This window comes from Apaloderma vittatum, unplaced genomic scaffold, assembly GCF_000703405.1.
Source record: "Apaloderma vittatum isolate BGI_N311 unplaced genomic scaffold, ASM70340v1 scaffold7680, whole genome shotgun sequence".
In the NCBI taxonomy this organism is placed as follows: Eukaryota; Metazoa; Chordata; class Aves; order Trogoniformes; family Trogonidae; genus Apaloderma; species Apaloderma vittatum.
In genome coordinates, this window is record NW_009695057.1 from 41,828 (window position 1) to 55,636 (window position 13,809).

General features: G+C 40.9%; 1 protein-coding gene across 1 annotated transcript in view; it reads left to right on the top strand.

The window, feature by feature from the left end:
- LOC104274215 (receptor tyrosine-protein kinase erbB-4-like) overlaps positions 1 to 13,809 on the top strand; it is a 31,470-nt gene that overhangs the window by 4,142 nt on the left and 13,519 nt on the right. The window contains exons 3-6 of the mRNA XM_009869781.1: positions 1 to 70; positions 1,958 to 2,104; positions 4,009 to 4,106; positions 5,957 to 6,127. The exon at positions 1 to 70 is cut by the window's left edge and continues 4 nt beyond it. Coding sequence (XP_009868083.1) covers positions 1 to 70; positions 1,958 to 2,104; positions 4,009 to 4,106; positions 5,957 to 6,127 — 486 coding nt within the window. The remainder of the gene's footprint in view (positions 71 to 1,957; positions 2,105 to 4,008; positions 4,107 to 5,956; positions 6,128 to 13,809) is intronic.

Here is a 13,809-nt window from a genome sequence, read left to right on the forward strand (position 1 = left end):
ATTAAGTGGATGGCTCTGGAGTGCATTCACTACAGAAAATTTACCCATCAGAGTGATGTCTGGAGCTATGGTAAATCTTTGTGTGGTTGGTTTAAAAATTGTAAAGCATTAAACCAAGTTGTGTTACTATCTTAAAGATACCTTCTTTTCCTAATTCCAGTGGATTTCACTCCTTTTTTTTTTCCCCGTGTCGTGTCTTTTTTTCTATTAGTTTTTTAATGTGTAAGTCCAAGCAGCAATTCTTGTCTCCTGCATTACTTCCCTGCTCACTAAAATACATTATCATGATGTCCCTGCCAGGATGACTGCCGTAAGGGCTGAGCTGGTAGCAGTTTGGCTGATTATTATGACAGAAGAAGGCCTCTTTCAGCTCAGCCACAGATTCATAAAAATACAGCTGCAGGTCATAATTTTCAGCAGTCCTTTGAAAACTTAACTCCAAAAGCCATGAATGTCAAAAAACATTTTCAGGCTTATGGGACTTTCTGTACCTACAGTCAGATAAAAAGGAATTTGTCATTATACAGAGCAAATACGGCAAGAGAAAGAAGATGAAGAGACAAGCTCTCCAAGCTAACTAACAGGTTAGCTCATGTGGACTCCACACACACACACCAAAAAAGTAGTCACGTTTCAGAAGTGAGGTGTTCATTTACTGTTGTTATTTCTGTTACCCAGACGAGTTATTGTGCCACATCTGCCAAGCTGCCTGCCTGGTTGCCTAGTACAGGTATAACAGACGAAGTTGTATATCTATGTAAGTGGAATTTTTCAGCAGTATCTAGGGCTTTGGACTCCTATTTGCATTTTCTGTTGCTGCATCATTTTGAAACAAAAAGGTGTACAGTTGTATTCATTACTCACTTTTACCTGTGGGTAGCAGCAAAAGACACTATTTGCTGTGACTGGTTAGCTGTCCTCTTCAGCTCAGAAAAACACATTGAAGTTAAATCGATCATGTAAAGCTGCTCTTTCTCCTCAAATTCTGTACATCCTGTATCACTTAGGAAAAAATATTCCTCCATTTATGAATTTCATTTTAAGTGCAGGAAGCCCAAAATACCTGTAATCAGAAAGGACAAGACCAAAAACAATTGGCAAGTTACAGTTATTGAACGTCAGTGAAGACATGAATGAGGGTGAAACAATTATGAGTTTTATACATACGTTAATTTTGCCCATCACCTTTGACATTAGTGTGACAGCTGGCAAAATGCGGTTAGTGATCTGGATGCATATTTAAAATTACCTTTGCGATAAAAATAAAAGTTAAATGGATGTGAGAGCAGCATTGACAATATTTAAGATTTTGTTGAGGGATGAATTCTGTTATTTATGATATATGATCTTTATTTCCAGCTCCGATGCTGAAACAAATCCTGTGACTATTCAAAAAGAGAATCTCAGTTTTGAGGCACAGCACTATCATAACTCAAATCCATAAGGTGGTTTAAGGGAAGAAATAATACAAGTGGCTGTGAATGACTTACAAGGCAAAGATGCTGAATTAATGTTACCTAGTACTGTACCTTTGTGGGAAATCGATGTTCTAAGTTAGGGAATGTCTGCATTTTTTCCCCTTAAAATAATAGAGTACATCAGCCATTGGTTTCCATTTTGATATGATAAAAGAGTGTGGCGCATTCTTTTGTTATTGCATCCGTTTTCATTACCACCATTTATTTGTCTTAGAATTTTCTCTCATGCCTCAGATCTATCATGCTGCTTCTTATACTAATAAAAATGAAGGAGTTTGCTTCTGAAGATTAGCACAAAATGCTGTTTCACCATTTTCTGGAGCTTTGTAAATGGGATACCAAACTTCTGTGGTTTTACAGGCAGTGGTAATGAAGAAGAGATTGCTGTCCAGAACTGGGCTGGAATACCGTGATGTTAGGAAATTGCGAGAGAATTTGAGCATTATGACCTCAGACATTAACGTTTTTTTTCTGTCTAGGAGTCACTATCTGGGAGCTTATGACCTTTGGTGGGAAGCCGTACGATGGAATCCCAACTCGAGAGATCCCCGACCTCTTGGAGAAGGGAGAGCGACTGCCCCAACCTCCCATCTGCACTATTGATGTTTATATGGTGATGGTGAAGTGTAAGTAATTGTCGCCTTTAGTACGGCTGCGCTCAGGGCGAGAGGAACACTGCTTCACAACATTTCCATCTATAGTGTCTGACAGGGCTGGGTAGTAGGGCAGGCTGCTTCAAAACAAGCTTCCCAAGATGCTCTAAATTCCATTTCAATACAGTATGCACATTTTTTGCCATTGCAAAAGACAGGAATTTAGCCATGAAGGGTTGAGTTAGCTCAGCTTCTTATTACTGTCAGATGGTATCTCATATTCTTGCTGTGAAGTAAAATTGTGTGATTGTTATTGTAAACCCTTGTCATTTCCATGACAATTGATTCTGATGTTAAAAAAGATAGTATTAAACTTAATTATGATACATGGATACCCAGCCAGTGAAGATTGCAAGGAGAAATGCTGGTTCCAAACAGTGAGGAAAGAAAGCCTGAATGTTTTATTGTTAGTAAAGAGAATGATGATTGCAATAGTAATAATAAAAAGTAAAATGAAATTAGTACAAGAAATGCTACAGAGAGGATATTTTTTTATTATTCTTAGTCCAGTACAATAATTTATATTTTTCCTTTAGCAAAAAAGGGAATACATTCTGCACATGGTTTTTTCCTACCCTTTATCTCCAAGATACCCAGAGTAGTAACAGTATCCTCCAAGGCTACGCTTCTAATTTTAAAAGAATTAGGAACATCTCTGGTGTTTCTGACTTAATTTAAGTGAGATTAGCATACAGACATCTCATCCATCTTATATAGTCCTTTCCCTTTTGCTTTGTACACAAAAACACTGAAAGAACGAAAACAAAACTAGAAGAAGTAAACAACGTATCTTCTGAACACAGCTGAACGGTGCATGCAGATATGGAAATTGTCTGAACAGTGCAAGGGGTTCATGTTGGTTGAGCGCAAAAATGTTCCATTTGATAGGATTTCTAATCACTACGAGGTGAACATCAGACAAAAGGACGTCCTGGCAGGTGAGGTGTCCTGGAAGACCAAAATTTGCAACTAGACATAGTTGTGTGAAATCCTCTATAAGCTATAGTAACTTTGGTTTTCCTGCATTGGTTACTTCTTCGGTTACACGGCACGAAGAGGATAAGGCCTGCTTCATCCAGCCTCCCTGGCAAATGAGAACGTGTTCTTGAGAAGCTACTGATAGGATCTTCTGTTAGAAAAACCTGATACCGAGATAAACCAGTTGCTAGTGGTGACTGCCCATACTGCTTTCTTGTTGTGCAGAAAGCATTAGCAGGGATTGAGAATTGTTGTTCCTGATGTATGTTTTTTGGAGAGTGAAGGACAAAAGAATCACCCTTACTCAATTAAAATAGCTTCTAATGCCTTGTGTGAGGTCTGCATTATTGATGCAGACACATGAATGCAGAATTGCCTGAAAGGTACATGTGAGGTCAGTCATCCTGTAGATCTGTTGAACAGTTCTTTTCGGTCTAAGTCACTGTGGTCAGTTGCAGTAAAATTGTATTTAGTAGTAAATTTGTAATAAACCCACTACACTCGGATGAGGTCAGATTCATTATATTAGAGGTTGGACACATCCGTGATAAAAAATAGTTAAAGCTGGTGTATAAGTGGGCAAGATAGACACAGAAAATTGCAAGGCGTTGTTGCTGTCTCTGTTTTGGGGATGGGTAACAGGAGCTCAGAACACGTTAAGTAGGAATCCATGCAGTGTGGAACAATCTAGTCTTTTTTTGGCCAAGCCTGGGGGTTTGCCATTTTAAATGCATCATAGAGTCCTCGCTCTCCATTCTTCTGGGCTCTTTATTGCAGCTTTTCTTCAGGCTAGAGCTATTAAGGACATCAAGGAGTTCAAATTGTGTATTTTTAAAAACTGAATGATTTCTTCCCTTGACAATTGACTGTTTGCTTTCTCATCTTTCATCTGTCTCCAGGCTGGATGATTGATGCTGACAGTCGGCCAAAATTCAAGGAGCTGGCTGCTGAATTCTCTAGAATGGCTCGAGACCCTCAGAGATACCTTGTAATTCAGGTAAGCAACTCTGCAACATCAGGGAAAAGGAGGAATTGTGTCTGCTAAGACTGACTGTTAAGGGGGTTGTCTTTGAATCTTTTAAGTTCAAGGTCCTTTTGAACTCATAGCAAACAGTGGCCACAGTGCTGTGTAGAATGAAGTAGAATGGCGAGTGTCAGTATCTCAAAAATAATAACAGTAAAATAATCTGAAATTCACTTAAGCTTGTGTTTATGAGTGTACATACAAGATCTGGCTTTGCAAGCTGCTCATTTACTTTGCATTCTCTCGTGGAACTGGAGGCAAGATTTGTCCATCAGTGTCCCAGCGAGGGAGCATTTCAAAATGAAAATGAAAAATTAAAATTAAGTAAGATGGTGGTGAAACACCAGAGATGAAAGCATGGAATTGATTTGATCCGAGTAATAACACTCCCATGGTATATCTCATGCTATAAGTCCTCCACACTGTATGGAGTACAGATACTTCCAGCAGGTCCTTAGCATCATGCTGATGTAGGAATTCCTTGTTGTAGAGCCTCCAGAAGTACAGTCACTGCCGCTTTACGTCTCCTGATTGCTTCTGGGTCTAGTGCTGGTCTCACTGTGTGGTGTTTCATTTCACCATGTAGGCATGCTTGCCTACTCGTGGTGTGTTATTGCACAGTGTGAGTGTACGCTACTCTCCCTCAACTCAAGGAGAAGTTAAATATATTTGAAAAGTAAAATATTGATCAAGAGGATTTGTTGTGCCAAATGTGGAATTTCTCTCGCAGTATCCCCCACTGTGTTGAATTGTAAGTTCAAGTAATACAAGTAATTCTAGAAAAATCAGTCTGATTAGATTACTTCGTTAGATAGGACATATTTCCCTGTTACAGATACCTCTTTCCTCCCTTCCTGTCCCCTGCCCTTTGCTGCCCTGTTGGGTATCTCATCCTCTAAGGCTTCATCTCCAGTGATCCTTGCAGTCAATATAGGCCGCGTGCTTCTCCAGGAGAAACAGGGCTAACCCCATTGCCCTGGTATCTCTGCCATTGTGACTCCCCATCGCCCCGCCAGATGCAATCAAGAATGAGAAGCTCGCTGTTGAGCTTTTAGACCAGTCTGGATGCACCCCGTAGCACAGCCATCGTTGCCTGTGGGATTCCACGTGCGGCATAATTCTCGCAGAGTAGGAGGCCACTCTTCAGCCATGCAGTTAAGTTTAGCGTTGTTTCTATGGGCTGTTAGGTGTTTGGTGCACGAGCTGCTTTTTGGGAGCCCATTTTGTGGCACCAAGCAAAGCACAGCACTGATTTGCCTCTCCAGCTCGTAGATGCTATTTCAATAAAAATAGATATCATTGTTGTTGCTATTGAGGTTTTTTTTATTATTTTTATTGTTTCCAGCTCTTTTCCCATTCTGCAGAACTTTCCATATGCATTGGGGGAAAATTTAGCTTCCAAGTCCTTAAAAATACAAATGAAAATAAAGAAAACGCCCAGCCACAGCAGTTTCTGTGTTATTTTTCTCCCCCTTGTTAGCCTAAACAGCTGAGATATTTCAGAAAATGTATCAGGCCTTGACAGAACTTGGGTCAGAAACTGAGTTTCTGTGGGGAAAAGAGAGAAGAAAGAATAAAAGCTTGATCATGAGAATGCCAAAAATTACTTTATTTGATTTATGCAGTTACTCCCTTTTCGTCATCATATTCCTAGTAAAAAAAAAATCAGAACAAACGATGAGGATTTGGTGTTTTAGAACAGACAAAACTGCTAGTGTGGTCCCTGCAACCTGGCTCTTAGGGCACAAATAAGGCTGAAGTTCCCTGTTTGTGAAATTAATCCATCTTTTGATGGTTTTCCTCTCTTGGTGCAACCTGTTTAGGGAGATGATCGTATGAAGCTCCCAAGCCCAAATGACAGCAAGTTCTTTCAAAACCTTCTTGATGAGGAAGACCTAGAAGATATGATGGATGCTGAAGAGTATCTTGTTCCTCAAGCCTTCAACATCCCTCCTCCCATCTACACCTCCAGGACAAGAATTGATTCCAACAGGGTAAGAGCAAGCTCTGACAGAAAATACTGGTTATTGCAGAAGCACAGGTGGAGATTTAAGTACACTAATCAAACACAGGCCAGAGCTGCCTTGGGATTTACAAGCTCCCATTGTAAGGAGAATGACTATAAAAATGTTGTCACTGGGTTCCCCATCTATTGCGCCTCAGGGAATTCTAAATTAATAGCTCAGCCTTGAGTGAACAAAGGCTCGACTTGATCTGCCTGCTCCGAAAGCACAGCTGAGGCTCGTGAAGTCAAGCATTGTTGTTGCGTACTGTCCTGGCCAGGAAGTGCAGAGCTCTGATTCTCCCATCGCTGCAGCCCTGCTGTCTTGACAGGGTTGGCAGTGATGTAACTGAGGGCAGCTGCAATATGCAGATAATGCTGCTTTTGTGTCTGGAGCCAGATTTCAGACCCAGCCCCTTTTCCTGTTTATGCTTTCATGGCCCTCCTTCACAAGCACGTGTTTTTGCTGAGCATGTCAAAAATTTTAACGTGTTGATCTTCCTAACATCCCTGTCAGGGAAGGAATTGCTGTTCGTTTTACAGGAGTAGCTGAGGCACAGGGAGCTTTCAGTCGGAATTCAGCTCACATAGCTATCAAAGGGACAGGGATGTAATCTAAGTTCTTCACTGAGACTTCATTTCCTGTCATTGGAGAAGAGTGGGTGTGTCCAGTGGGTGATTATTGCTGCCTGCCTTGGACATTGACAATGGGACAAGTTGCTTTCTGGAGTTGTCTTTCTCTATCCACTACTGACAGCTCGGATCCTGTGTTAAATCCCTCACCCAAAGTGCCACAGGAGCTCTGCTGCAGGTGGGGACCTGATCTCAGGTTTCCGGAATTCCTTTTCACTCTTGATCTCCCGGCTGGCAGCTCTGACCTCTGCTTGTTCCTGTGCTTTTAACAGTTTAGGTGCTACCCCTTCTCACAAAACTAGGAGATGGTGAAATGCATTACTAGCGTGAGGACATTGCACAAGCATCAGATGTATTTACTAGTCAGCGACTCGTTCATTCGTTTGTTTTCTCTCCATGCCCCTTTTAGCAGAAGGTCACATTTTAAATACTAAGTGGTGTTTCTTTGAAATGCTAGTCGTTGTTCCTCATGCTGGTGGTTGTTCCTCAAGAACATTTGTTCTTGGCTGAGGTAGTTCCAAATTCACACCACATGCAGCAGAGAAGATGTAAGTGAAGGAGCTAAGATTGTATAAAGCCTGTCAGTATTCGTGCTCTGACCAAACACTGCATGAAGTTCTTCCGCCTGTCCTGAGTGCATCAGTGAAGACGAAATCTGATCTTAAATAATATCCAGTCAATTCATAATTAACTTGATACCAGTTTTAAAGGCAAGGAGACTAGGGCCGTCCTTGGAAGAGGCTAGGTTGTAGTCCCACTGCCGGAGCTGGATCCATGTAGCATTTCTCCTGCATCGCTGAAAGGCAGTGAAGGGAGGATGATGCATGGTTTCACAATAAGTAAGAAACTTCCTTTTTTTGGGAACAAGAGTTAATTTTTAGTGTTGATGCTGATCTGAAATAAGTCACTTTTACTCCTAGCTGTCTCTGGAGAGGTTCTCTTTCCTTTGCTGCCAGCTTCTGAGGAAAGAAGGAAACAATGATAGCTACTTTTGAAATGTGCTCACTGTCACACTGATGTAAATCACTGCAACTTAGTTTTACGCACTGTAGTACTACCAGTTACGCCAACAGAGGGTTGAGAGAGCAGAGTCAGACCCAGAAGGTTTGCTACATTCATCTCACTCCCATATTTGCTGGAAACACTGGGGCACAATTAAAGGAGAAAAGATTAGTAGGAAAATATACTTGCCTTTTCCACAGCTCCTTTTGCCCACTGTCTTTAGTCCCAGCAAAGTAGAGGAGTCCACTAGAGCTGTTTAGAGTTACTATTTTATTTAGAGCTGTTTAGAGTTATTTAAAGTGTGCTGTTTGGGAAGCCAACATGTTGATTGGGATATTCGTGGAAAGTAAACACAGTCAGTGACATCATCATCATCAGTAGTAGTAGTAAATTCAAGTAACTTTCTCACCATCTTTCCCCAACTTTAAACCACGCTGTTGCAGCTCATATGTGATCCCCTTGAAGTCACCAAAGCTGCAGAAAGAGACCCCGAGCCTTTATTTTTGCCTTACAGAGGTTCCATCACATTCTTGATGTGACATGTCCTCTCTGCAGCTCACAATTTTCTATCTTGGTTTGAGACTGTGATTTTGTACCACTGAAGTCAGTGGGAGCTTTGCTTTGCAGTTCAATTTAATGACAGTAGTGAGACTATCCTCGTTTCAGTAATTCCTACTGCTGGGATTTTTTCTCTGGCATCATACAACAATCTAACACTTAAACAAATCTGGAATTACACTTTGTCAAAAGTTTTCAGATTCTGAGCCAAGTTTTCTGACCCAGGTAACCTTGGAGAGGGCATGGGGGGGGCAGGAAGCTTGTACTCAGCTCTGGACTTTCGTACCACTTCCATCTTTACAGTGTTTTCTTTCTTGTAAGAGCCTCTTTAGGAGGGGGTTATTTTTAAGGCCAAAAGAAGAGATAGGCAAAGGAATTGCCATTTAACAACTAGCTAATTCGTAACAGCGCTTGCTGGTATCATTAGAGACCAACTCCTGTGCCGAAACAGGGTTGCCAGTAGGATTTTGACGCTTGTCCAGTGTCTCAGATTAGCTTCAGTCTCCGCTTTTTTGCTTACAGTTCTGCATCTCCTGTATGTACTGCTAGGATTGTTATGTAGGCGAGTCCATCTAGGTTGCAGGAAGGCCACAGCACCTTGTTTGCTGGAGGAGCTTGAGGCCAGCTGGAAAGCCTCTTGGCAGAGAGGTTTCTTCTGGCTGTACTGCGTTTGTTTCTTCCCTGTGTGGAAAGCTACGTACCTGTCTGTTGTTTTTCTGAAGCACTCAGGTTCTCGGTACATTAACTCTTGTTGCACTGAAGATTCATGTTGATTTAAAACAAAATACACTGTAGCTCCTTTAAGGTAATAGTGCATCTGCTGTGCATTGCTCAGTACAGATGGATGTCAGCTACAAGAATCACACAGAATTGAAATGCTGTCAGAGCTCTCTGTCTGCACTTGTCTGATTCTGTCTTTTTGTTTCATTTGGATAGTTGCTGATTTATGCTTGTTTGGTGTAGTGAATATTAATATTACACAAACTCATTATGATGCTGCAACAGCCGTAGATACCAAATGAATTGATACAGCTTAGGTAGTTTGTGTTCGCTGTGTCTGGCAAATTGAATTTTATGGGGAGATTGCCAGGCAATTTTGTGAAGTAAAACACACAGACAAGAGCTACATGATCTTCGTGTCACTTTCAGAAGCATGAAAGATACTGTATTTCATGTCTTAATTGTTCTGATTGTAGTTTTAGTGAAGAAAGAATTGGTTTTGTGATGGCAGAGTACTGTGTTCCTTCTCTGGGCATGTTGTACTGACAGCTTTAGTTAACTGTCACAGCAGCGCAGCTCTACTGGGAATAAAAGTTTGCAGGAAGAAAGCAGGGAAATCGTGAGCCTCCCCACACTTAGGCTTTGAAGCCTGGGAATTAAGGAAGAGCAAGAGCATTTACTTTCTAAGGAAAGCTTTGAAGTTTCTCTGGGGTGATCTTGGTCCTAAATCTTTGCAGCTTGTTGCCTGGGAGAGAAACCACTGGGTGAGGTTTGTGTAAAGCACTGCCTGCCTTCTCCTTCCTCTATGAAGAAAAAAGCTATTTGAATATGAGTTAATAGCACAGGGCTGCACCCTGTGGAAACAAGCCTGGGAAGAGGGAAGCCTTCTGGGGAGTTGCCCAGGAAGCGTCCCTTCCTTCTTCCTCCAGGGATTACTGATTCTTATGAAGCTGCAAGGCTCGAGCATGGCTTCAGCATTTCCATCACACCCACACCACCTTCACGCTAGCACGTCTTTGGGACCTGCACTGCCATAAGCAGAAGCCCGTAACAGTGCCCTCTGCTAGCAAGCCCAGCCTGAGACTGTTGCAGCTTTTAAATAAAAATTAGCATCCTAAGCTAAATTGAATTCTTTCGTCATATCTGAAACTCTTCAGTTGCAATTTCAGCTCTTGAGGTTTTTCCAGCTTTTATTTTCCGTTGTCTAAAGATATTCTAGAAATATGGAGTTTTAGAAGCTCTGTGCTTCTGAGAGATAAGCTGAATCCTCGGCAGTGTTTCCATGAGCACAGGACCCGAGCTAGTGCTTGAGTGTCCTACATTCACAGCCATTAGATGATTCATTCAGGTATTTGTAACGAGTACTGTCCTGTGTGCACAGAGATAATAGCAATACAGAAAGAAGTCTGGGTACACCATGATGATTTTTGCTCTAAATCCTTTGCTAATTCACTGTCTATACTGTTTATTACTCGCCGATACTGTCCCTGTAATTTTATTCCATGTGCTACATATCATCGAAGCATCTGACAACCCCGCAGTTAAATATGAAGCTATTTTTTTCAGAAATGTCTAATTCATACATCCAGGGAGGCTGTTCTGCTTGGCTAAAGCAGGCTCTGGGACACCAAAAGCCAATTTTCCGTTCCCTGAGTGGTTCCTGGTATTCTGTTGCAGCAACCCGGGTGCAGCATTAGGTCTGGTAGTGTTTCATGGCTGAACATCTGTGTATGTCTGCGTATAAAAAGATTATTCCGGAGAGAAACCAGGCAAGAAGCTATCTTTATGATTAATTTATTCTGCTTTTCAACTCAGAAAGGTAGCCATTTTCAGATCATGAGATTGTAAAGGAGATGGTTGTTAGTGATTTTCTAAAGGAGATGGTTGTTAGTGATTTTCAGTCATATTTCACATCAGTATGGAACATGGCACCTTTTAGAGCTTATCATGGACAGTAGTGACTATCCACCTTATGCTACCAGAATTAAGTGACTTTTATTAATTTTTTTAAGTAACAGGGCTGAATTTCTTAGGCACTTGAAGTGTTTCAGAGGTAGAAGATCAGATCTGAGGTCTAATACAACCTAATACAGCAGATTTGGAAGGTGGGCACTGTAAATGCTGTCTTCAGTAACTGCTGGAAAGAGGGATTTGGGAGAGCAGTCAGAATTTGGAGAAGCGCTTCCTGGTGTGTCTCAGTATGATCGTCCATGATTGTGCCCAGGGCTTTAGTAGCAATTGGTGCTTTGCAAGTCCCCATTTTTTTTCTGTTAGAAAATGCAGATTCCTGCCCAAGCTCTCAAGCTAAGTTACTCCTCCAACTGTGTCCTGGTCATGTGGGGCTGATGGCAGTAAAACTACTTCCTCCTACAGTCAACACATAATTTATGTGAAGAAATACCAAGGCTAGATAGGGCCAGTGTAAGTATTTTGTCTTATTTTCAGGGATACCAGGGGCCAGAGCCTCCTGCTGCTTAATTTCTACATCAGGTGCAGAAATTCTGTTTGAGGTGGAGTTTGTCTTTTAGATAGATTTTTTCTTGATTGTATCAGATGTGGTAGGAAATACATCACAGTGTAGAAAAGTCTCACTGGGCAGCTAATGCCGACTGTTTAGGAGGGTTTGGATCCTATTATTGTCCTCCATGCACCCTTTTTTGTGCTAGATGAAGGAGCTGCCAGTTACCAGAAATCTCTTCTGTTTAAGGAGCTGAGTCGGATAGTACCATTTGTACATGGTTGTTAAAGAACTACTACACTGATGTCTCCTTTTTGTTTGGTTAGTGTTTTATTTGGTTGTGGTCTTTGCCTCCCCTCTGCTCCACAATATCTTCCCAAAAAGTAATATAACCAAATCTTTCCTTAATTTTGGTGCTTATTACTGCAGTCTGTCGGGTTGTGGATTTTTAAATTTATTTCTATCCCATTTCTTTAATTCCTTCTCCTTAGAAGGTGATCAAAAACTTTCAGAAAATCTTAGTAGTCGTATTTTTCCTTTCTATGAGACTCCTTTCCTTCCTTATGCAAGTGTTGCATTGAAATCTCCAATGCCAGAACAAATGAACTTGTGAATTAACTAGACATTGTGTCAAAGCAATTTAAAACATTTCAGAAGATTACACTGACACTAACTCTCTATTAGCTCTCATGCTTCTTGAAAAACTACTTGATTAGTTAGGAAAGTTTGTATGAATCCATTCTATATGTTCTTCATTAAATACTACATTTTATGTATTTTCCTACTCAACCCTAGCCAACAGTACTAGACACTGCAGTTGCTGCCATGAGACCCTTAGGATGATTCTGGAAGTCCCACCAAGCTCTCTTTCAAGATCTCAAATTCCCATTTTCTTCTTCCCTAAGTTTTAATGATGTCCTGGTGATAGGAGGCTCCTGTCTGCTCTGACTCTTACAGGAAGCAGTTCTCAGTAGCTATTAGTGTTTTGCTGGTGTCTGACTGACCATGACAAATATTTTACCTGATATAACTTTCTTCTTCTGGGAAGTTGTTCTGTGTCTATTTCTTTGCTGGAAATTTAGATAGCACAAGAACTTCTTTGTCCATGAAAAAAAGCAGGAGATGAACCCAGTCTGATACTAGGCAGTCTAATTTCATTGCTCAGGGTGAATGGGGTAGTAAGAATAAACATGCAGAAATACACTGTAAAATACGTTAGATGAAAAATTATTTCGGTCTTAATAATTTACATTAAAAAGGAAAGCTTCTCACAAAATATGTGTATTTAGAATATGAGTATTTAAATGCCTTTTAAAAATGTGCTAAGTTTGCCAGAGGAGAAAGGAAGAACACTCATATGGAGGACTCAAACAGAATAGATGATGCTCAGTTCTTCACAGAGAATTCATTGAAAGTGCTTTATCACAATTAGTTTCTTGCTTTGCATCCAGGCCAGCTGAAATCAGTGGTATTTCTCAAGGAGTAGAGCCCTTCTCAGCCCAAATAGATTATCAGCACCAACTTGTCAAATTACCTCACAGTTTCGCAGGTCAAGTGCCTTAAAACAGGAATTTTTGAATGCCTTAGCTGTTTCCCGTCACGTTCAGGCTCCTGAATTCAGGCATATAGATTTAGTGAGACTTTACAAAAGTGTTGAATGGCATTTTGGTTTCTACAAATTGAATATATATTTAATAACAAATCACTGCCTCAGTACTTCAAAAAAAGACCTACTGCAAGTTAACGCTCAGTGGAATCTGTGGAAGAGGCTGTAGTTCTATATTGCTTCAAACCCTGTTGCATGACATAAATTTATTGAGTTTTAATATAAACTGGTTTAAAATCAGACAGCATCTGCTTAATCCATGAATAGCTGCTGGCTGTGTTAACAGTCAAGAGAGCTCACAGCTGATCCGTTTTCTTTTCTCTCCTGAAAGAAGAAAAGTCAACAGATGTAAAGAGAGTAAGTAATAAATATTTCTGCACTTCACTGATGAGGCATTCTTGGAAAACAGCAAGCTAAACAACTCTACATAATTCAGTAGATGGAAAAGTGGACTAAAAGTCAGGAAATAATTACGAAAGCTGGGAGAAAATTTTCCTTTGGTGACTAGATGTGCAGCAGAAATCGTTACTAAAAAATACCCGTTTCTGAGGAATCATATTTGTTATTTTCTTAAAATAATGGAAGCACCTGAAAATACAAGGAGGTCTGATTTGGAAGCGCACCTGGCAGGGCTCCAAGGAGTTGTCATTTACACACCTGCCTGCCCACAGCGGCGGGGCTCACGAGCCCGGGATGC